Source organism: Brienomyrus brachyistius, chromosome 14 (genome assembly GCF_023856365.1).
Source record: "Brienomyrus brachyistius isolate T26 chromosome 14, BBRACH_0.4, whole genome shotgun sequence".
Lineage (NCBI taxonomy): Eukaryota > Metazoa > Chordata > Actinopteri > Osteoglossiformes > Mormyridae > Brienomyrus > Brienomyrus brachyistius.
Genome location: NC_064546.1, coordinates 12,742,334 through 12,766,746, shown reverse-complemented (window position 1 = coordinate 12,766,746; position 24,413 = coordinate 12,742,334). Strand labels below are relative to the sequence as shown.

The 24,413-nt window shown below is 47.3% G+C and overlaps 1 protein-coding gene across 13 annotated transcripts in view; it reads right to left on the bottom strand.

The window, feature by feature from the left end:
• The window catches only part of gphna (gephyrin a), a 67,392-nt gene extending 47,623 nt beyond the window's left edge, over window positions 1–19,769 (bottom strand). For all 13 annotated transcript variants that reach the window (XM_048974302.1, XM_048974304.1, XM_048974307.1 and 10 more), the window contains exons 1-2: window positions 19,618–19,769; window positions 765–843 (exon numbers count right to left, since the gene is read on the bottom strand). In XM_048974302.1, coding sequence (XP_048830259.1) covers window positions 765–843; window positions 19,618–19,681 — 143 coding nt within the window. In that variant the 5' untranslated portion in view covers window positions 19,682–19,769. The remainder of the gene's footprint in view (window positions 1–764; window positions 844–19,617) is intronic.
• Window positions 19,770–24,413: the final 4,644 nt, after the last annotated feature.

Below are 24,413 nucleotides of genomic sequence, written 5' to 3'. Positions count from 1 at the left end.
CCAGGACTGTCCTGCGACTCAAACAGATGGACCCTGACCCTCACGCTGCTGCGGTTCGTACGTGTGTCGGACACCGACTAAGCCAGAGTCAGCACAGTTCAAAGCATTTATTATTATTATTATTATTATTATTATTATTATTATTATTTTTAACTTTGCCGGAAAATCTGCTCCAGTCGGCATGCTTAATTGCCGGTCTCACACTCTTAATAATATCTGGAGATTCAGCTCAAGGTAGAAATTAGCGCACGACTGTTACGTTATTCTTAGGCGAGCGGTGCCGATATTAGGTACGTCACACTGTCGTCATTACGCCGCGTGTTTATTTATAGCGTCAGAGGAAAAAAGGATTCACACCGTGATGATCCTCGGTTACAGCTGGCGCTGATATTAACGGTGTTACGCCATAGGTATAAGGCAGCCCCGCTAAAAAACAGGCAGAAGCCAGGACACCTCGTTTGACAGGGCCTCATCCATCAAGCCCAGTCCTCCAGAGTGTCACATTCCAGAGTGAAATATCAAGAGTGACACGGGTGTAATTGGACTGAAATTACTCAATTATGTAAATGACACGTTAAATTCTGGGGGTAATTGACCCCCAGTCCCAGGAGGTGGGGGAGGTTCTTGGGGAGCAGAAAGGGAGAGGATGTGACTCTGCACTTGTCTGCCTGGGGGGTGGGCAGGGGGTGTCTGGAGGTACGTGAGGAACACCGCTTAGGGATTCACTTCTGCACATGCGGGCGCGGAATTGGGAAGCTACTCACAGAGAAGGATCGTGGACGAGTTCTTTGAGGTTGACTCCGCTGCGGTCCTCTGCAAGATTTCTGAAGCAACTGTCACTCACTGTTCAGAAAAACAGATGGGGTGGGGGGAAGCAGAAAATGTGAATGTCATCATCAAAAAACAAACATGCATCCCGACCCCCCCCCCCCCAATGCCACTCAGAGCATGTTACAGCACAACAACACCTGGCGTAAGACCGTAAGCCTATACTTGCACATTTGTCACATTACATTCATTTTATTTTGCGGACGTTTTTTTTTCCCCAAGGCGACGTACAAGTAGAACAGGGTCAGACAGTGTCCCTGGAGCAATTGGCGGTTAAGGGCCTATCTCAAGGGCCTGATGATGACGTCACCCTGAAAGCCATGGGATTTGATACGGCGACCTTCTGACCATGGGCACAGAGTCCTAACCTGCAAAGCCCCACATGGACTGTGACCACTGGGGTGGACATTAGATAGAGGACAGGCAGCACAGTATAAAGTACCGGTATGTGTAGTTGGAGAGGGAGGGGGCAGCTCCAGTTTGAAGGGAAACACGTAATGCTTGCTTTGGTATTAAAGCACCTTATTTGGTCACCCTGCTCCCCTACCTGCCCCTTTGGCATGAAGACATTTTTACGGCACCAAGAAGGGAAGGCGGACCGTCTGCAGCAGTGTTCATATGAGTGAGTGCATTCGTGCATGTGCATGAATGTGAGGGGCACATGTGTGTGCAGAATGGCCCCTTGAAATAAGCTTGGAGTGTGTGTGTGTGTGTTGGGGGGGGGGGGGGGGTTGGTTTATGTGCCCTAAACGTGCCTCTGCACATGTGTTCCTCCAGTAGATGGACCCGCCAAATCAGACACGGCCACCAGGAAAGGGTGATCTGTGCGGGCGGGCAGAGACAGACAGACAAAGCGAGAGAATCGGACCGCAGTTGGGACAGGCTTCAAAGGAATATTAATATCGCTGGAGAGCACTCCACCAGAGCCCCCACCCTTGCACAGAGGCAAAAGGAGGCTGAGGGAGCAAGAGGAAGAGGAAGGCAGAGCTCCGTCATGTTGCCATCGCCAGTGCGGTCCTCGGGTGGGTCTCCGACGTCTGCATCCTCTACTCAGAGAGACTGACATCCACCATGTATAAGGAGACTATTATGTGTGGTAGTAGCAGTAGTGCAATTTTCAGGATATCACATGAAACATTTTATGCAGAAGGTACAACAGCAAATCCATTCTGGACCATGCATTGGGCTGCCCACAGCCGATACCGGTCCAACCTTCAGATCTCTGCATTGGTATTCGAGGACAATAGGGAAGAGGTGGGGCTGTGTGGAAGGGAAATGGTTTCACAGAATTCACAGAAGGGGCGGGGCTGAATGAGAATGGGCAGGGCTTCAGGGGAAGGGGCAGGGCCACAAGGAGAAGGGGCGGAGCTGTGGCAGAAGGGGCGGGGGCTGAATGAGAATGGGCGGGACTGAGAGAGAAAGGGGTGGGGCTGAAGGAGAGAATGGGCAGGGCTTCAGGGGAAGGGGCAGGGCCACAAGGAGAAGGGGCGGAGCTGTGGCGGAAGGGGCCAGGCTGCAGAGGAAGCCATGGTTTCATTGTTTCTGCATTTTGATAGCAGTAACAGGCACAGTGCATGTTTCCTATCCACTCGTACTCTGGAGGCGATCCAGTCCATGGTACCCAGTCCATGGTACCCAGTCCATGGTACCCAGTCCATGGTACCCAGTCCATGGTACCCAGCCCCTCAGTGCTGAGCTGCCGACTAGTCGACCGACTGCAGTCAAAACGAGCCTGAGATTAATGACGTTCTGCGAAAAGCCCATTACCGGGGACAAATATTAAACAAGCTTTCGCCGTGCATGTCTTCAGTGGGAATCTCCAGGGAAACACAGGAGGGGCCGGAGCGGCAGGAATCACAAAGCCGCGATCTCACACGTCAAGCCCTCCGACACCCATGTCGCACCTCTGACACGCCGCCCTACAGCGACGTTCACACGCCAGTGTCAGCCTGCCTTCCGGACACCGATGTGCATTTATATTAACTGCAGCTCCCGTATTTGCGGCAAACTTCAATTTTCATATTGTATTTACTGTTGTATTATTCCATAACCCTCTGTACCAGGATGTACAGGGCAAGAGGGGGGGATGCTCTCTGGAGGGGATGCCGGTCCATCATAGAATACAAGCACACTACGGGCAATTTAGAAACATCAATCAGCCTAACTGCATGTCTTTGGACTGCAGGAGGAAACCAGAGCCCCTGGAGAAAAGCCACACAACACAGGTAAGACATGCAAACTCCACGCACACAGGAGGGCAGTGCTGGGATCCCCATGAGGCAGAGATATTACCCACTGAGCCCCCATGCCTCCCTCATTACATTTGGCAGAAATCCGGTCCCTAGGGACCCACAGACAGTCCACGTTTTTGCTACCGAGCTGGGAGGAAGCAAAAACATGGACCAACTGTGGATCAGCGATGATCGGAACAGGAAACACTGCTTTGGATGACATGGAGAAACCCACGGGAGCTCAGAGGGGGCAAAAACATGGACCAACTGTGGATCCCTGAGGACCAAGTTGGGAAACACTGCTTTAAACTGCAGGAAGAAACTCGTATACCTGGGCGGGAGCAAAAATGTGGACTGTCTGGCATGGAGCTCAGAGGGAGCAAAATCATGGACCAGCTATGGATCCCGGAGGACCAAGTTGGGAAACACTGCTTTAAACTGCAGGAAGAAACTCGTATACCTGGGAGGGAGCAAAAATGTGGACTGTCTGGCATGGAGCTCAGAGGGAGCAAAATCATGGACCAGCTATGGATCCCTGAGGACCAAGTTGGGAAACGCAGGTATAGACAAACTAGATCCACGAAAAATATAATACTCCATCCATCCATTTCAATGAGGCACCTGGTCCTTGACCCTGGAAGGCACCTTGGGAAGCACAAGGCAGCACACAGCCCCCAGATACCAGATATCATTCCCGCGCTGAGAGTCTCACCCCCTGTCTCACTCCTCTCACTCTCATTTACGCACAGGATGCCACCTCTTCACTCCATCTGCATGTCTAAGGACAGGAAGTACTGGGGAGGGCAGAGTGTGCGGTCACAGCTGAACCCGCAGCTCCGAAGGCGTAAGGAAACGGTTGCCGGCCACTGAGCCGGGGGATTCTCTGCGGGATTAAAGAAAATACGGAAAAAATGAGAGCTTTATCGGGATCAAAGGATAGGGGGAAAAAAAGAAAGGATATGAAAGAGAAACCAAAAGATCTGGTATCCTCATTCCAAATGTGTTCTAAATAAATAGCCCCTGATGCAAAGTGAAATACAGGGACAGCCGTAATAGAAGATAGCTTAACCAAATATAAGCCTGGCGTATCTTAGCAACCCCATTAAATGACGAACAGAGCAGCAGGGGTAGGAACGGGAGCTCGTCCCTGATCTACAGAGTAACGCCCCAAACCACCCCCCCCCATTTACCCCAAATCCCGTGGGAACCCCCACCTCCCCCCCTGCCCCGCCACCTCACCCTCAGGTCTGCTCTCAACGCATTCCATCCGAACTCGATCAGTCCGATTCACAGCCACGAGCACAGACCTCAGTGCCTCTGTGTGTGTGTTTGATGAGGCAGGGGGTTTAAAAAAAAAAAAAAAAAAGGCAAGATGAAAAGATGGAGAGGGAGGGAGGGAGAGAATGTACACTTCCTACCCCCCCACCTCATCTGCCCATGTGGTCAGAAGCGCTTAGCCCTCGCTTGGGGCTGATGTACGAATCGATGAGAAGCACTCTCCCATTCGCAGATTCGGGGGTGGGGTGCAACAATAAGGCCGTAATCTGTAAGCTGCATTTCAAAGCACCTTTCCTGTACGACACGCTTCCCAGATAAGCATTTCGGAGCAAACGCTATTTATAACCAGGAGACAAAGCCACCAGATATCTTAGTGCAGATTAGCGGTTCCGGCTAACGAGGGCCGGCTCTGCATTGCAGCTGTGCTGGAACTGCGACTGCAGCTGCACGTCGGGGGCTGCTGTGCTGCCGCCGGGATTGAGCCTCTGCAGAAACTACCCTGGAACCAGGGTTTCAACACGCATCTCTCCTCTCTCTGTCTGTCCACTAGTCCGGGTGAGGGCTGCCCTGGAGACCATCCCAGGAAGCTGGGGGCACAAGGCTGGGGTACACCCAGGATCACAGACCATACAATTACACACTATTGGCAATTAAGAGATAGTAATTAGCTTGAATGCATGTCTTTGGGCTGCCAGAGGAAATTGGAATACCAGGAGGAGACTCAGGCGATGCATGGGAGAACACGCAAACTCCCCAAACAGAAACGACGGGGGAGGGGTTCAGGCCCACAACCTTGGAGGTGTGAGGCAACAATGCTGTGACTGTCCCGAAGTTATGGTTCGGCTGAAGGGTAATCGTGTGGGCAACGCGCTGAGGTCAGTGCTCTGTCTCGGCATGGGCCACGCAAGAACGTGACCAGGTCTAAATCCGAACCGCAGGCCCAAGGGAATGGAGAGAAGAAAGCCGTCCAAGTCTCAAAGAGTGAGGAGAACACAACCTGAAAATCACACAGATACAGATATCTGACAGCTGGAAATCACAGTGACACTGATAACTAACAGCTGGAAATGACAGTGATACCGATATCTGGCAGCAGGAAATCAGAATGACAATGATATCTGACAGCTGGAAATCAGTGACACTGATATCTGAGAACTGGAAATCACAGTGACACATATCTGACAGCTGGAGATCACACTGACACTGATATCTGACAGCTGGAAATCAGAATGGCACTGATAAACGACAACTGGAAATCACAATAACATATATCTGACAGCTGGAAATCAGAGTGACACATATCTGACAGGTGGAAATCACACAAAATCTCACAGAACATCTCGTCTTCTGCTTCCATTCATTGGCTGAGGAGCATCTCACACAGAGTACAGAACCTTCAGTAAAGAACCGGGAGGAAGGGCAAAGCATCACAGCATCTCCACGATGATTATACATCATCATGGCACTCAGTCCTTTCCTGGGGCGGCAAGGAATTGAGACTCTGGGAACTGCTTACCAACATGCACACACACACACACACACACACACACACCACACACACACACACACACACACACACACACACACACACACACGCCTAACCTGGTATGTCCCCATTTACTCAAAGTGAAGGAATGACATTTGCATTCCCCAATTCCTGCCTCATTATCAATGTTTTATTAACAGTCTTATAAATATTCAGGGCGCTTACAAATGAAGCTGTGAAAGGAACAGAACACATGATGATGTATGAAGGAGACAGACATTCCGCTGAAATGTGCGGCCCAAAGCCTCCAGTTTACCCCCCCCAATCCCGCTCACCCACCCCCCCCCCACCTCATTCATCATCTACCCTTCCCCACCTTTTATGACAGCTTGCCAGAACAGGTCCACTTCTCTCTGCCCCTTGCTCAATCCTCACCACCCCCTCCTACCTAGAAACCCCACCCCCCCCCCCCCCCCCCCCCCCCCCCAGGCTATCGACAGGAGATCTCTGCCTGCACTGAACCTGCCCTTTATTTCATCCCCTTGCGTTCCCACCCCCCCCATTCCTTCTTCATGCGTACACGCATGACGCACTGAGCCAGTGGATGGCCAATTCCGGCACGTCCCATTAACAAGAACACACGAGTGGCTCTGTCTCCCCCGGACGGCGGCGGTAATTAACTGAAAGCTCCCACTTTACAGCCTCTTCCACTGCAGTGTGCCCGTCATGTGTTTATAACCCTCTGATAGGTGACCAGCGTTCCTGATCAGCGAAACGCTAGAAGACCAAGTATCCTTTGGCCCCATGTTACACGCTGCTTCTTACGTGCTGGCGAGGAATGTGGTGTCAGACCGGAGACGGTGCGAGGTAACATTCACGTTTCTTTACAGATGCCGCTCGCGTTTTAAGACGCTTCGGCTTTTGATATTTCGACAACGGCAGCATCCAGCCAGGCATGATTCCAGTCTCTGTGGCGATTCCGAGCACAATCATATAGGTGTTCAACAACATATTCGTTTTGCTGTGTTTAACCAAATATAGTTGTTCATTTATTGTTGTTTGTTTATTTACTTTTCAAGTACTGGTATTTAGTTAGTCACAGTAATTATTTGTTTACATATTGAGTGACAGTAGTTATGTATTTACTTATGTATCACAGCATATTCAAATGTGACTAACTATGCTGGGGGTGATTGAAACATAAACACCATCATAAGTGAAGGGAGCATCAGTATATGGCAGCCTGCTTTTAACCAAAGTGACAAATGTGAGCCAATTTCTTTTTGCAACAGTGCAAAATGCACATAAAATAAGTTTTGTGCAAATTCAAAGCTGCGTACCAGTTCCATCAATCCCTGCCCATAATGCTATACACACACATATTGTTGCAAAAACAAAACCAGGTAAGAAACTACTTCTAGATGCAATATATGGGGTGGCATGCATCTCAGTTGGGGCGGATTGGTTTCGCCATTACTTTGGATCACTAAAGCAAAATGTTTTAATGTAAAATGTTAAAAACAAAAAAAGCTTCCAGTAGTTCCAAGCAAATCACTATGGAATCAACAATATCATAACAGGGACAAGCGTGACCAAAACCAGGAGCAGAATCGGCCTCCCCGTGTGAGCGCTGTGGTGGGCAGGGGATCCTCACGCTTCCACGCTACACTACCACACATCAGGAGGAGTGAGGGGACCCGCTCCTGCAGGCACTGGAACATCAGAATCAAAATTCACCTTATTGGTCAGGTAGAGCTGCATGTACTAGGAATTTGTCTTGGCAGTATCGGTGCAGACATTCACAAACACAGAATATAAATGGACGAAAAAGCAGAGCACTGAGATCCACAGACGCCAGCCCGGCTTACCAGCCACCAGAACTGCTCATAACTGCCACGCTTTAAAGGGCCAGTTCACCCCAAGACTGAAAAAGGATATATATTAAAGGGACTTTAGTCTTAGCATCTATCTAGGTCAAGGGTGGGGAATGTGATCCATGGAGCACTGGTGGGGGTGCAGGTTTTTGGGGAAGCCCTCTCAATCAGCCAATCACAGTGGGTCCAGAGGACTGGAGTCCACAACCAATGCATTATTATTGGCTGATTGAGAGGTCACCCCAAACACACACCCCGGCCCTCCACGGAACAGGTTCCCCCACCCCTGATCTAGGGTGTTCTACTGGGAGTTGCCTAGTATTGGACAAATCGGGCAGTAGAAATGTCGGGCTTCTCTCGAATATAATGGGACTTGAATGGCATCTGTCTGTGGCGATTAAAGCGGGCAGAAAATACATCTGAAAAATTCAGGTTTGGGCTGAACTGACCCTTTACGTGACACCTTCTTAAATTAATTAAACTAAGACTCAGAATTCCATTAACTACAAAGACCTTTGGCTTGCCATGGGTTGGCGCCCCATCCTGGGTTATTCCCTGTCTTGCGCCTGTACCTCCTGGGATTGGCTGTGAGCACCAGCAACCCCGCAAAGGACAAGCAGGTGCGCAAAATGGAGAGAGGGACCCCCCCCCCCCCCCCCCCGCCCACACCGAACCGCCAGCGGTTCATGGCTGCACTAATGAAAGTGCCTGTCAGGGGCCAACCCTGCTACCCCGAATCCTCAGGGCGCCTACAGCTATTATGCCCCGGCTTCGCGTTCCTGTAGCTGCTGGCTGGGCAGGGAGCAGCCAATCAATTACCGGCACCTAACGGGACAAAGGAGGGAAACAAAGCGGCGGACATTTCCAAACACTCAAACAATAAAAAAAGATGGCGCTATCAAAGCAGAGTTAGTCGCAGAGAAGCCATGAGGCCTTTTCTTAAGGTTCAGATACTGCACTGTCCATTTCCCCCCATTGTTTTTTTTTAAAACTACCTCCATGGCTCTGGGAGCCAATCAGCTTTCATCAGGGGTCAGCAGCCCCCACCCACATGCACTGTATAAACCCCCTGTTCATGCCACAGAAGTCAGTTGTGAGGAAAAATCCAAAAAAACAAAAAAACAAACATACAAGGTCTGGGAATTACAAAGAGTCACCTGTGCCCCCCCCCCCCACCCTCCAAGATAACAGCAAAATCCACTTAGGCGACTCCTTATGGCACAGTTGTCCCTAAACTCGAAGGACACTGCTGCCCACTGACTTCTCGACAGGTCCATCTTTTAGACTAAAAGCGCCATTTTATTTAGCAACAGGACCGTCCCGCGTCCTTTCATGTCTGCACCTCGATTATGGGGCGTACAGCTGTGCTTTGGCAGACGGCAAACTACAGTTGTGAAGCAAGGGTAAAACACTCCAGCCCAATGATGGCAAGCATTTTTCTAAGAAAGAGCCTCCTTCCATTCAGACACATCGCTGCCATCCAGACGAATCTGCATACAAACTTTATTTTATTTACTATCTACATTGTTCGTGTAAGGTCTTTAGCAGGACCAAGATGTACGTAGAACATCCGAGCTGCGAAGTGGCATATGCTCACAAAAAGAATTTAAAAAGCACTTAAAAAAATTATTAAAGAAAAGAAGAAAATGAGCTCACTTTCTAAATTCCCATTTGAATCAGCAGATTTAAACTCTACGAAACGTGTCTTATTTGTGCATTTATAATTGCTCTTGCAGACCGACTGTGGCGCCACCTAATCCTTCAGAGAACTGAGGCACAGCACCTCCAATGGAGGACGACCTACGCTGAACTTCGGAGACAACCTAGTTTAGCTTTTCACGCGAAATATACGATACAAATTTCAGGAGACGCTCCCACTTGAGAGCCAGGTCCTTCAAATTGAATCATCTGATTTATTATGTTCTTTATCAGCAAAAAAATTGCCCCTCCATCTTAAATGTCAGCGTTAAAGGATTGAAAAAGCTCGTAAATGGGGCAGCGAGGCACACAAACTAACGCTAACTGTAAAAATAGCACCTTGATAACGATTAAACACTGAGTAATAAGACCAACAGCAAGCTGTGCTCCTTTAATTACCTGAAGCACGGATAGAAGATGGAAAATGTCAGGAAACGTTAAAGACTGTGTGGGGGGGGGGTCATGAATCATCTCTGCCGATCCCCACCATGTCCTTACAAATATTTCCGGAAGCGAATCCAGACCCCGTCACGTAGTCGAAGTAGACTTTCAAACATCAAAGGGCGCCGGCAAAGAGGCAAAAGCCAGACCGTGGCGAGGTCAGACGCTTCCCTCGGCCGGGGAGGTTCGGGGGGGGGGGGGGGGGGGGCGGGATGCCTGTTTGGAGGGAGAGGCTGGCGCCGTCACGCCCGAGACGTGTTTAACAGCCGCTCAGCCTGCACTGGGTCGCCTTTGCCGAGCCCTGGGGGGGGTGAGGGGGGGTGGACACCAGAAGGAGCAGAACGGGATGGAGAGTCACCACGTGCTGGCTGGCCCGTGTGACTCCCAAACGGCCCCCACACCCCCCATTGTGTAGCACCTTTGTCAAACTTACTTGGAATCGCCATCCCGAACCAAAACCAGTGGCCTTCAATTCCCTGCACCTTCTCCAATGCCCCCCCATCTAGTAGAAACATTTTTAGCTGTCTATCATTTCTAACAGCTCATGCTGCAAATGAAACACCTCCTCACAACCATTCACTTTAAAGGTATCACTGTGCAAACCCCTCCACACACACACACACACACACACACACACACACACACACACACACACACACACACACACACACACAAAACATGCTGACCGACGGGGGCACCAAGCGGCCTCGAAGGAGCACGACGGGTCAGCGCGGTGGCCTCATGGCGACACCCTCGACCGGGCTCTGACTGATCTGTCCCCTTCCCTCCCCCCACCCCCCCCCACCTAAACCCTGCCCAGCGCATCTTCCTGCCAGGACTCTCAGTCACAGTCATGCCTGTGAGCCGTGGGGCGGGCCTGTCCTTTGGAAGAGCACTCCAGGCGGACCGGCCTGTTGGACAGGCTTCTGTAATAAAAACCGGGCTGGATACTCAGACGCTTGGGTCCGTGAGTAATTTTCATTCAGCTTTACGAGGATTTTTCCATTCATAAGAGTAAAGTGAAATTGAAAGAGCAAGTGGGAAAGTGTCACTCTGCTAAAAATATACACCCATCCCTGTGACCACAACACATACAATTAGATTAAAAATTTTTTATAAGAATATCCATTATGTTGTTTTCTTTGTCGGGGTTTAAGATAAAGTTTGTTTAAAGGCAGCATTCACAAGATTCTCTGAGACTTGAACTGAACCTTCCTTAAATAATTTACTTATTTACAAATTTCCTATGAACGTAAGGGAAGTTTCTGATTATATTTTCACCAACGGATATGTCCAACTAACCCAACGAGAGACAAGAACCACAGGAAAACTATCATGTGTCCTACCCCCATCCTTTCATCATTCTTCCCATCCATCCATCCATCCATCCTCTAACCACCAGCAGAGCAGGGGCTCCCAGCTTTGGGTCCGAGCTGAGGAATACTGCAGGTTTGGACTACACCTGCGTTAACCATATATTTTTCCAACCAACGCCTTTGTTTACAAAAAAAAAATACCCTTATACACTTAATAAATCACCAATCTGCCTCCAGCCAGCACTTCTCCCCCCCCCCCAAGTCAACAACTTTTCGGATGACGTGAATCGGTCTGCGGACATCACAGATATAAGGAGCACGGGGCCGCCAGCTAATCCACACTGCGCTGTCACCAGGCTGCCCCTCCACAGCCGGCATACATGTGACACAATCCACATTTTAAGTAAACAACCTCCGGCGATGGACACAGAAGATCTTCACTACTCCTCCCTTCTTCGGCTGGTCAGTATGTAATCAATTCATCTTAAGGATAATCCATATAACAGATTATTTTTTTCTGGCAGGTATTTTCCAATAGCTGGAGTGTTCCCAATAGTGTTTCTGACATCTTTGTGTACCTAGACGATTCAAATCAACCTAAACATACACCCAGACCCATTGGTTTAGACATGTCTAAACAGCCAATGACACTGCAGTTTGCTGAATGGGTGAGTGCATGCATGCCCACCTTTTGTGTCTCAGTAGTCCTTTCTGTCAATCGGTATCCTCCTTGTCCACGTTTCCATTGCCAAGCCCACAAAGTGTGGCCCATCAATCACCTGCAGAAATACACTACATATTGTAGTGTGTGGCTCAGTGGGTTAAGCATCTATGCCTGTGATCGGAAGGTCGGTGGCTCGAACCCCGTGGTTGGCAGAGAACAATGTATACTTTCCTATTGAAGGTGGTGTGTGGGATAGGACGCAGCGATCGGAAGGTTGTTACTTCAGCTCCCAGGATTGGCAGAGTGATTTCCCATAGTGACCATAACCTAGGTCCTGAACCCCCAGCAGCTCCAGGGACCAGCTGACCCAGCTTACTCATAAAAGTACGTCACTTGGGATAAAAGCATCTGTTAAATAAATAAAATCTAAACAGAAAGGGCCAAACTGTCCAAGCTCGATCCTGCATGGACCCGAAAGCTGCAGACTCAGCGCAGCATCAGCCGTCATGGGCTTGCACGTGGCATGTGGAGAGTATGCAGGCCCAGAGCACATGTGACAGTGGACAGCCGCAAACTCCAGAGGCTTTCAGACAGACTTGGACGTGCACACGATGTCTCTTACTACAGGCACGACGACAGCATTAACGCGCATCACATCCAAACCGTAAACCTGCCCGATCTGACAGCGACGCACAGCTCTGGCGTCTAAATATGAAACAGCAGAGGGGGGTGAGCGTCACCCAGAACACGACGCATTTGTGAATGGATCTCGTCTTCAGTGTGGCAGCCCTAAGCAGGCTGCGGCCGTCACCCTGGTGATGAATGGCTCCCGGCAATGGGGACGCATGACTGCGGCCTCTCCGTCCAATCGGAGCGCGATGTGGGAATTCCACCAGCGGCCGTGCCGAGAGAGCGAACGCCGACCCCAAAGGCAAAGGGGGCGGCTTGCTGCAGCCCTGTAGGTTCAGCCAAGCTACGTTAAAGCCAGGAGATTAAACCAGGTGGCTCACCTTCCTATACTGACACTCAGAATACAACACAGGACGTGAGGCAAGCAGCTGATTTCTACTTTTAACTTTGCAACGAAATATATATCTACCTACATGAACAAGGGTATTCCTGTGCTTCGTAAGATCAGCTTCATGCTCACTGAGGCCAGTCCTGGACAAGTGGTTGCACAATAAAGATGGATGGATGGATGGATAGATGGATGGATAGACTGCTCTGAAATGACAGTCTAGGTTTTGTCCTCGACTTTACGGAGACATAGAGCAGACTAATTTGGCATGCTGCTAATTGTCACACAGCTGCCCATTTTGGCTTTCATTTGTAGCCATTTGCTCATTTCTTTAAGTACCTGGCCTGCCTGGCACAGACACAGTAACTGTTTAAACCGGGTTCACCACAAACCCAGCTGGAAACGCAAGTATGGCCCCCATTTTATTTAGCAACAGGACTGTCTGTGTCCGCCTCCAACAGCAAGGCGCCTTCCTGACACACCAGCCCCGGCGGTGTGTCAGACTATAATATGCAGACTATAATATGCAGGGAAGGTCACACCCCTAACCACACCCTCCCCCCCACTGGCACTGGTGACTTTAACTTTGTATTTGTTTGTTTGTTTATTCACACGTGTATATTTTTTGCACCCTTCTTCTGCCACTGTATTTATTGTTGACGAAAACAATACAGCGTTTCGCCCCCATGATGCAGTGCCCCCCATCTTCTCTGGTTTCACCCCACAGTCCAGAACGTTACTGAAATGAACTGGAAATTCATTGCCCCCACACTGCCCATAGGTGTGAATGTTGTGTGTGGATGGTGTGTGGCAGCATACCCTGCATTGTTCCCTCCCACAGCTCCCATAGTTCCCATAACCACATTACCCTTGTGTCCAGCCCCTGTTTCACACTGTCCTGTACTGAAACAACCATCCCCTTGCACCATGGTCCTGGGGGAATGTTATTTCCTATATATGGATGGCGTGACAATAAAGCCCACTGGACTTGATTTGATTTAACTCGGTAAGGGTACCTACAGAATATCATAATATGCATTTTTACATATAATTCAATTAAAATAATTGGTCGACTGCAACCGTTCCCCACCCCCACCCCCACCCCCACCCTGGAGCATCTGTCCGCAGACTGGGAAAAGCCTACGACACGGCGGCGATCGAAGAACTCTGGGAAATTCCCTTCAGCGAAAGCGGCAGACATGCGCAGTTCTGGCATGGGCTCATTAAGGGTTTGCTGAAGCCGCACACTTGGAAAGGAAAAGGAAAAGGACAGGACAGGACAGGACAGGACAGGACAGGACAGGAAAGGTCGGTCCCTGGAAATGAACGCAAGAACGGGCCCGGCATACCGAAGTCGTCCACATTTCCCAGATCTGCCTAATTGAAACAGACTGCTTCTTCATATCGCCTGGTCGTCTTCTGCTTACCCATGCCATAAACTAATGGCGTGACATACAGAATACGGAAAAGCAATCTTCGCTTTATATGGCTGCCACACGCTCGGAAAAATGCTCACCATACTATCCTTGCAGGGAATGTAAAGTGTAATTACATTTTTTTTTATGCTGAAATAATCAAAATGAGTATTTGGAAAAATAGCCGTTCTGCATGGGCGCATGCGAGTGTGTGTGACTGGGGGTCTGTTCATTTGATAAACTCAATTAAACGCAATTAGATCTTCACAAGATGACAAAGATTTCCATCTTCATTTAATTTGGCCGAGGCCAAAGAACAGGCTATCTGGTAACAGGATTGATCTGTTACAGTCTAGCACCCATTACTGCGGCAGAAGCATATATATCCACTCCTCTTGCCCTTTTTCTGCGATACGTGAGGATGGACAGATTTAGGTGGCACAGAAAACAGAGAAACTTTTTTTTTTTTTTTCCTGCGGTAGCAGTACTACCTTGTGTTTAAAAAGAGCTGTTCTCAGAAAGTCTGTGAGGGTTAGCCCAAAGTCGAGCTGATTTTGAGGAGTGACCCAGATGTCTGTACTAAGCAGGCAGTGTGGAGAACGAGGACATCAGGGACCAAAAAAAATAAAAAATTGCATGTGCGAGGGTGGGGGGCGCCTGGCCAGTGTGACGAGGCTGGGACTGCAGGGCCGCCGCATGCCGTAAGACCCATGCTATGTTCAGTTGTTATAAAACAACGACTGACATTAGAACTTGGCACCAGTGAAACACACCAGTGAAAAAGCCCTCTGATTCCTGAAAAGTCTGGCACATGCGATACAAATTGAACTGTTAGTCTCCCCTGCTAAGCTGGAGTAAGTGTGAAATTGTTGTCACTGTTGTTATGTGGGGGGGGGGATTGCTCACAAGTGCTTGGTACAACGCTGAGAGACTGAACTAGCCACACCCATAAAACGTCCCAAGCGCGACACCGTCCATCCCAGCATGCATCTGAAGGGCCCCTCGTCCCTCTGGGATGACACAGGCAGGTGACCTTGAAGTGGGCTTGGTCCACAAACCACACCCAGATTTTTGGGGCTCTAATCCTCTCGGTTTAGGAGCACCGAGGTGAAGGCAGATAAGCAGTCAAAACAAACACGCCATTCCGCCAATTACTTTCAACTCTATGCAAATGCGAACTAATATTACGGATCCTGGACTTTGACAGGTTCATCTCTTCATCCCGGTTCGATGAGACGTTTGACAGTGGGCAGAATTTTTAAGTGGTTCTCTGGAGGATGAGCTGGAGTGTCAGTGCGCGTCTTGCAGTGGCGTTGACAGCTTCTCTATGCAGGTTTGTCCAGACCTGAAAATCCATTCATATCACATGAGCACCTCAATAAATCACAGGAACAAAAATCGTTCGCCAAAATGACCATACGCATTGTGCTGATGAGACTTAAGTGAAAAGCCTCAAGTCAGACGGAGATTCCTGGTCTGTTGGCCCCTTTTTATTAACGATGGAGATGTACAGGTGAGATGCTCACGTGCGTCTGTCCTTCTGATGCAGAGTCTGAAAAAGTTCCGGCCAACCGGAAAAAAAAAAAAATCGCGGTGGCAGCTTTAGGAAGGATCAACAAATGAGTAGGCAAGGCGGTTCCTTAATGCCATCAACATGTCGAAACACCAAGATGATGGACATCCGGATTGCTCTCCAGTTATTTCCCAAATCTTATGATTGGGACAATGTGACTTGGCCCATCTCTGGGCACTTAACCCATCTCTCTATTTGACTATCCCTGCCGGCCCCTGGAGGATGGGCTCCCCCCTTTGAGTCTGGTCCCTCCCAAGGTTTCTCCTTTTAGGGAGTTTTTCCTTGCTTTCCACTGTCGCCTATAGCTTACTCACTGGGGGCTTTGGGTGAGGATGCTGTAAAGCGCTTTGAGACAATGTAATGTTGTGATAATGCGCTATATAAAAATAAATTTGTTTGTTGATCTGACAAGTGATTCCTGGACCCTCAAACGGAATGCTGACAGGACATTGAGGTGTTTTAGTGTACAGTAAGCTTGGACAGTGTCAAAGTTTTTATACCTTCTGGATATTCACCGCAGAATACGGTATTTAGAGAGAAACTATTCCAGTATGTTGAAATCCTGCCGATAAAACCTTCTGAGTAGGGGGCGGTGGGGGGTGGATTTACCACCAAGATTTCAAAATAGCAGGGTATACCCAGTTATCATACTGCCCGAGCCTAGCGCGAGGTTCATAATGTGCAACTAGGTGTTTTCTCCCCCTCTAGCTGATCAAAACTTCCAATGGAATTCAGAAGGTCCCACAACCCACGACGCTCAACACGAGGAGAAGCTCCAGCAACTGACTCGATCCACGATCCCGACAGCCACATGCATATAAACAACCTGAAAGCAAACATACAATCGTGAAAGACGGAATGGAATTGCTGAATGAGTACTACTGGCAGAAAGTCAGCTTAGCCCGCAGCTAATGTTAACCCTCCAGTGATAGTAAAATAAAATCAGCAATAACATGCTTTGCCTCGTATGGCTCATAGTGGTCAAAATTTTCAAGCTAGCGCAAGGGAAATAAAAGCATAAGGTTATTTCTTTATAAGTGTGTAGACAGCATTGTCTAAAATTAGACAGGGTCCGTGAACAATGGCTTTATGATAAACATATAACTTTGGGCGCCCGCCTACACAATTCCAAGAGATCAAGTTCCCCTACTTGCTGCTGTTGAAAATGGGAAAAAAAAGACAGGGAAAGAAATCTATTGTCTGTTGCAGAAGTGAGATTTGCTGCTGAACCTTTCATTGGCAATTTACCAGCGGGGTGAATTTCTCAGCTTTGTTTGCAATGTCCAGGAGCCTGACCGAAACTCATGCGAATGGGAAGCAGACGCCCGTTACTGCATCATCCTTCCCTTTGCATTTAAAGTTAATCTGCATATGTAACGATAAAATCAATAAAGCAATAGTACAAAATTACCTTCAGAAAAGAGGAAAAGTGCACTGCAAGAAATGCAATGCATTAGGCCAATATACCTCCTCTCAATGCGAACAAAATACAAAATGTCAACAGTCAACAGTCTAAAAAAATGAGAGCAGAAAATACAACATAGGCAGGGTAATAAGTTCTACCACAACTACAGTCAAAGATGTTTCCATGCTTCAGTGTTTTCAGTGGTCATTATGCATCACAGGACTGAAAACCCGTAACATTTGTCAGAACGGACCGGAATGTGCTGGTGCCCCATCTTGGTGATGCTCACTCTGAACAGGTGCTGAATCACAGAACCAGAAACAACTATTCTTGTATATTCTTGCCAAAGCAAACTACTAATATGTCTGGAATTGCTGCTTCCAGTTGGAATGTTTTTCATAATGCATCTAAAATTTACAATTGCGTGGATCAGTGAAGACACTCATGACCACCACAAAGGAATAAAAAAATGCAAGGAACCATGCAGGAACATAAATGTCTGTCGTCGGTTACCCACGGTGAACTGCTATCCAGCCATGGTGACCTACACAACCTATACTGTGCTTCAATGTCCAGAAAAAATACCTAAACCGTCTAATCTAATCCCAAATGAATTTCAATGATAGCAGATCTGATTAGAAACAGCGCAATGCCATAAACCTCATGATCCGTGGGGTTTCCCAGTTTCCTAACAGAAAGAAATAATATCTTAATACACAACGATGGCTTACTAGTCTAAATCATCAAAGTAGAAAAATTGCGTATTTTTAAGTGCTTCTCCACGCTACCCGGTCTCTGCGTCGCTCCTGCTCACGCAAGGCGAATACATGGATGCCGGCGCTGTTCACATTGTCAGGCGATGTTTGTCATCAGCGAGCATGTGTCTGCACACTGCGGAGAAGGCGCGCGCCGAGAGGGGAGCCTGCGTCTCCGCGCGCCATCAGCTGCCCCGTGCCTGCATGCAACGGAGCGGCGGCACCTTAAATGTCTGTGGGGGAATCCCTCCCCCTCAAACCCAACTGCCGGCTCCGGCGGGAATGAAAGATTGGGGGGGGGGGGTTCCACCCTCCGTATTGCCGTTGTACCCACCGCCACTAGCGCACTGCACTCTGATTGACGCCGTTCAGAACCACAAGCAATGGACAGCACTCTTTCTTTCCGTGTGGAAATCAAGAGGGAGGGGATTCGGAGGGGCGGGAGGGGGGAGGGGGAGCGGGGTTTCCCTGCTAGATTTATGCCTTATGCTGTTTTATGCAAGCCACATAAACCAGTCACAGTCAAGCTATTATCTTTACGAAGAGCATCCAAAATATCAACAAGGTACAGATCGGTCAAACTTTCTACACGCAAAATTAAACGGTTTATTTTAGCTGACAACAGTGACGGTATCAAGCATGCTAACATTCACTCGTGTCTCGTTGATTTTTCGCTGCCCGGAGAACTGGATCGATAAATGCCCATATTCAAAAGCCGGGAAAACCACCTAAAGAGAGGCAATAAATGAAAAGGGCCACATTGTCCCGGTGGATGGTGAATAACTAAGCAGCTGCTTTGAGAAATAACGTCTCCAACTTACCATACTTGTGATAATAACGGTAGGACATTATGTTCGAAGCATTTTTAGCCACTAATAGTACAGTCGAATGACACCAAAAAGCAGAAAAACACAAAATGCCTTTATCCCAGATTGTGAAGAATATCGTTCTGTCGTTATAATAGCGGGGAAGCTGCGTTTACAAAGCGTTCACTTTGAGAAACACACGTTTCGTAGTAGACAAATTCCGGCGCACATGCCAAACATTTTTTCACCCAAGGAAAAAATATTCAATTATGTCTACACCGACAATTTAAGCATGCTTTTAAAGCATGCATTTGATTGAAATGATTGCATTTACAACAAATTAGATGTATACTGGATCGATATGTGTAATTCTGCTTAATGAGACCGCTTCAAATGTAACATTAAGTTAAGCGGGTTCGCCAATTTTTCATGTTTGAAAAGTACTGGAGTAGCTAACATTCACCACCTAGCAGGGTTGCTTGCCTGCTTACGGGACATGAATAATTCATCACACAAAACTGTTTCTTGACACAAAAATTGAACAGCGCGCCAGACATAAGCGTGCTGTTATTCAGCAATAAATATGGACATCGCGAATGCCAAAGAAGGCACGGAATATCGCGGAAAGCTTTAAATCACCATCGCCTCTGAGGAGACGAGGAACAACTGAAGCAAACGCGAGCTCGCGTAGGGAGAGCAGGGCACCACGGCAAGCACACCGAGAAATAAAGCGGCAGCGCGGAAGGCGACAGCGCGGACAACAGGCACAAATTACTCCACACGGGTCGCCACGGCAAAAGCAGGGGATTGAAGGTCATTCTACGTTTACCTGTCAGAACTCCAACACGGATTTGGTGGTCGTGGTTTGTTAAAATCATCCCTTCAGACGCCATGTTTACCAGCGCTGTCGCCCGCACTGAGAAGCCAAGGCGGAGCCGATAGTCGAGTGCATCGAACTCCGGGGGAGGGGATGGGAGCCGACGTAAGAAGGGAAGATCAGTTGATTATCGAACTACCAAGAGCGCTCCGTACAGCGTTGAACAATGTCATTGCACGAAAACACTAACAGGGCGAAGCTATATAAACTCCCGATCAGAGAGATCCGCCATCTATCAGCAAATGCAAGGGTGATTTCCGTACAGGTTATAAGGATATCGCATATAATTTGCAACGATAAGGAAAGCGATAGATGTTTTAAGAAAGTATTCTCAATAAGGGTAATATTATATTATCTTTTGTTAAACAGGTAAATCGGCATGGAAGTTCACTGCTTCAGAACATTATCTTTTAAAACTACATGCATATACGTTTGAGATCGGGTTTTACAAAACGATAAATCCCGATGCAGATATTCTTGTGTCTATATTAATCTATTCTGCGCAGGTATCCGAATAATTCCATAGCGGAAAAGTCTTACTCCGTATGCTAATGGATGCGCACACCTACATTATTCACGAGTGTAGCGGTACATGACTTCGGCATCCGTGACTAAAAGCTGCCATTTCTGTCGTTCTAGATGCTGACTCCCACACACCCAATGCACACCTAATGCCACGTTTTCTATTGTGCTCCCCATGTACTCACGCGCCGCATTATTTATTGACTGGCAGAGGGTCAGATCCAAAGACCTTCCATTTTTGAGTGGCAATTTCATTGATTGATTCATCAGTCATACACTGGTAAAATAGAACGGAATTGTCATTGAAGGTACGTAACATAACAAAGGGCATCAGAAAATGTTCGTCCATCCTAGCAACTCCCCCTAATCCACTAATGGACTCTCTGCCCTCCATACACAGTCGAAAAAGCATCCAGAAAACAGGGGAACACTGTTCATCTGTGCTAGGGGTACTAGACAGGCACAGTTCGATGATTAGAGGATATTTGGAGTTTAGTCCAGATGTTGTCATGCATGATAATGAAAGTGATTGCAAAAGTGATTGTAAAAAATGAACGACTTCATTAAAAACATTTGGGACTTAAGCCCCGTAACTCATCCCTAGCCATGATATTGGATATTCCATTATCCATTCGATAAGGCATAGCTATCCCACAGGGAATTCCCATTACTAAGGACAAGAGAGAAGGAGTGCAATATTCTTCATAATTCGTAACATGATGCCAGGATGAAATGATTTAGACAATTAAAAGAACATAATATAGCTAATGCGCCTTATAAGGGTTACCAGAATCAATTAAGTCTTGAAGTGTAGACCATTTTTCTTTAAATGAAAATCTAGATATGAGCTTTTCAGGTCTTTGCCAAAGGATCTTTGAACTGAGGAAAGGGTAAAATACTGGATAGACTCAGGTCTTCAATAAATTTTTCAAAAGACTAATCTTTCCATTTGTTACTTTGGTACTTTCTAGATTAATCTGGAGAGGACACTGTCATAAATAACGAATTTCACTGAACATTTTTGATGGTATAATATCAATTTATGCAAATGACGTTTTTAAGCCCGAAATATGCTGAGTTAACATGCATAAAATTAATTTCTTTCAAGTTTCCTGAAGTTTATCTTGACATAGCACAGTCAAACTACTTTGTGTAGTTGTCAAGAGATCTCAAAAATATTGTGAATGATTTTATATTGAGTTGAATGAGCGGACAGGTGTAATATGTGAATAAATCTCATATACAGCATGCACCTGTCATCCAATCATATTTGTGGCCTGCTGTAATCTAAAGTGCTATACAGCATATGGGTTTTGACATGTAATCTGAACTGCTTCATTTGTATGTCCACTTTTATCCAGTTGTCTGACATCCTGAGCTATGTATTTCACCGTATGCGATTCTAGACCGTATTTATGGGATTTCAGCCATGCTATTTTTTGTCTCAGCCCCCTAAAAAAGTTACACTAAATCCATTTAGTAATTTCGTCCTGTATTTCTTGGGGGCTGAGTCTTCCTTCGGGTCAAATCCTACTATTGCCCAGAGGTGGCAATTTCAGGTCCAGAAAGTAAAAATCCAGACCATGAGTTACTTTCAACCAGCCGGATGAGTCCTCTGTGACTGTGACTCTTTATGCTCAACTGGTTGGTTGAAAGTAAATCATGGTCCGGATTTTTACTTTTTGGACCTGAAATTGCCACCTCTGCAATTGCCCATGCTTCTCACCATAAGAGATCATCTATACAAAACAGCGAGAAAGTAGAAAGAAAGACAACAGTGCACAGATAGATTTGAGAAGATTTATCACATGCACAGTTATATACGTACAACATGCAGTGAAACGTAACCCTGAATAACGTCTAAAACTGTGCATTGTTTTAAATAAAAAACAGACAACCAAAAACTAAAAATATTATGCTAAAGTGGTCATTTCGTGGCCAAAAAATTCTTCTAAAAGATGATAAGAACAATCAGAACTTATCTGGCATGAAAATCTTAAGTTCTGTGTGATATTTTTGGGTCTTATGATAGTCATATCAAAACATAGAACATGAGGAAGCATCTTCTGAAGCTGGAAGTGAAATGGAGGCTATTGTTGAGAGCAGGAAGCCTAATCTTGACATGTTCTGCTCCATTGTGATGTGGTTATTAGCTTGTACAGATCTGCAGATGATGATAAAAGGCTTTGGCACAGGAGCCTAGCATTTAAGCCAATTTGAAGATGAGGGTGAATGGTATCAGGAAAGGAGATCACAGTATATTAAGGCTCTCTTTCAAAAAATATGCACATGCAACTGAAGTTTGACCCAGCATGCATTGCTTCATGCCCTAACACAGAAGTTCTCACTAGGTTTAGCTTCAGGATCCACATTATTCCTTGACCACAGCCCCAGTTAATGATAAAAGTTCTGGTACTGATTGGGAGGTATGTTTTGGGTGGGGGGCGGCAGTGGAGATTATTTGTTTAAGCCGTTGAAAATAGCAATTCAACCATCTATGCTAAAGTGATCGTTGATCAGTTAATTGAATATGCTAATAACTTAGCAAGCTAAATTCCTTGAAGTCACGACCCAAAATTCTTCCATCTCTTCCATTTTCAGTAACTGCTTGTGCTCTTCAGGGTTGTGGGAGATCTGGGGCCTGTCCCAGAAGCTAGGTATGCAGGGGAGGGAATAACCCAAGAGGGGGTACCAAGCCATCATGAACGCACACACAATATTCACTCACACAAACGCACACACACCTATAGGCAATTTGGGAACTTCAGTTAACCTCAGCATGACTTTGTATGCCGGGGGGGGGGGGGGGGGGGGGACCAGGGTGCTTGGAGGAAACCTTGTGATGACACAGGGAGGACATGCAGACTCCACACAAATGGAGCCATTGTGGAGAGCTGAACCCAAGTCCAATAGGTGTGAGGCAGCACTGCCAGCCACTATGCCACAGTGCTACCCCACCACTGAAGATAATAATAAAAATTCATCCAACAATGCTGAAGTGATCCTTGATCATTTAGTTCAATGCGGTAAAGGAGAAATAAACTAAATCCCTTGATATCATGACCCAAATTCATGATCAAAGTTCTGGTGATGATTGGCAGTTGGGGGTAAAAGCTGCCGACTTTGGGGGGGGGGGGGGGGGTGCAGTAATGAGCCACTGAAAATGGTTTCCAATTGAGAATCACTGCTCTAATGTATGCAATGTGCAAGGCAGGCAGCGCAGACGTCCTCCTCAGTCACATAGCCGAGGAGTGAGTGACACTCCCAGTCATGCCTAATGTATGGAGATCCTCCAGTTCTGTACAGAATTCTGTACTAAATTGAAATTCTACAAAGTCGACTCAATCCAACAAAAAAAAGGAAAGACAGATAAGCGTGGAAAATGGGCAGTTAAAGTATAATGGCAACTTAAGTGAAATATCTTATCAAAATGTGATTCCACCATTTTTGGTACACTAGTGAAACTAAGGTCTCCATCCCCTGTGCCACATTGGCCATCTGTGATGTAGAGCCTCCAGAGGGCACGACACAGGTGTATGATGGAATATTATTGGCCATCGCCGGATAGGGAGAAAACTTAGGGCAAAAAAAAATGTCATCTCACCAATTTTCACTTCATGTCCAATGGACAAAGATTGCTGGCGTGTTTTCTGCTAAAAGGCCCTCTCTGGTGCAATGCAGAGTGCAATACTAGTGCCTCTTCCACAAATTATTTACCCTCATCCACTTCTGAGGCATTTCTCCAAACGGTGAGGATCCCGCCTTTGGTGAAGAGTGGAGCGCATTTAGCGCGAGTGAATGAATTTCACTGTGGATCTGATGTGCCCCAAGAGACTGGGGCTGAGGAAGAGCTTTATGCTGATTGCAGAAGAGGCCATTAGAGGGAGATAAATTGCACTGGGTGTTTGTGTTATGTAGTGACAGCAGAAAGGCAGTCGCTCCCCAGCCAACTGTGTTGAGGGAAGCTGAGGAGGGGGCCCTGATTGTATCCCTGGTGCCCCTGCTTTGTCCACCTTAATTGTCAGTCCCTCCCAAACTCCCTGCCTTGTTACTGTCACCTCTAATCTCCAGTAGCAGTGGCACTGCAATTTGCGCGGAGAAACATGGCAGCCGACAGCAAGACATCCCAGGCCACAGAACCAAGGGCCGAGATTGTGAAAGTTTTGCCATATTCGCTTCCTGGAGTAAAAGCACAAACGCGTTCACATGAACGTGGGGCGATTACG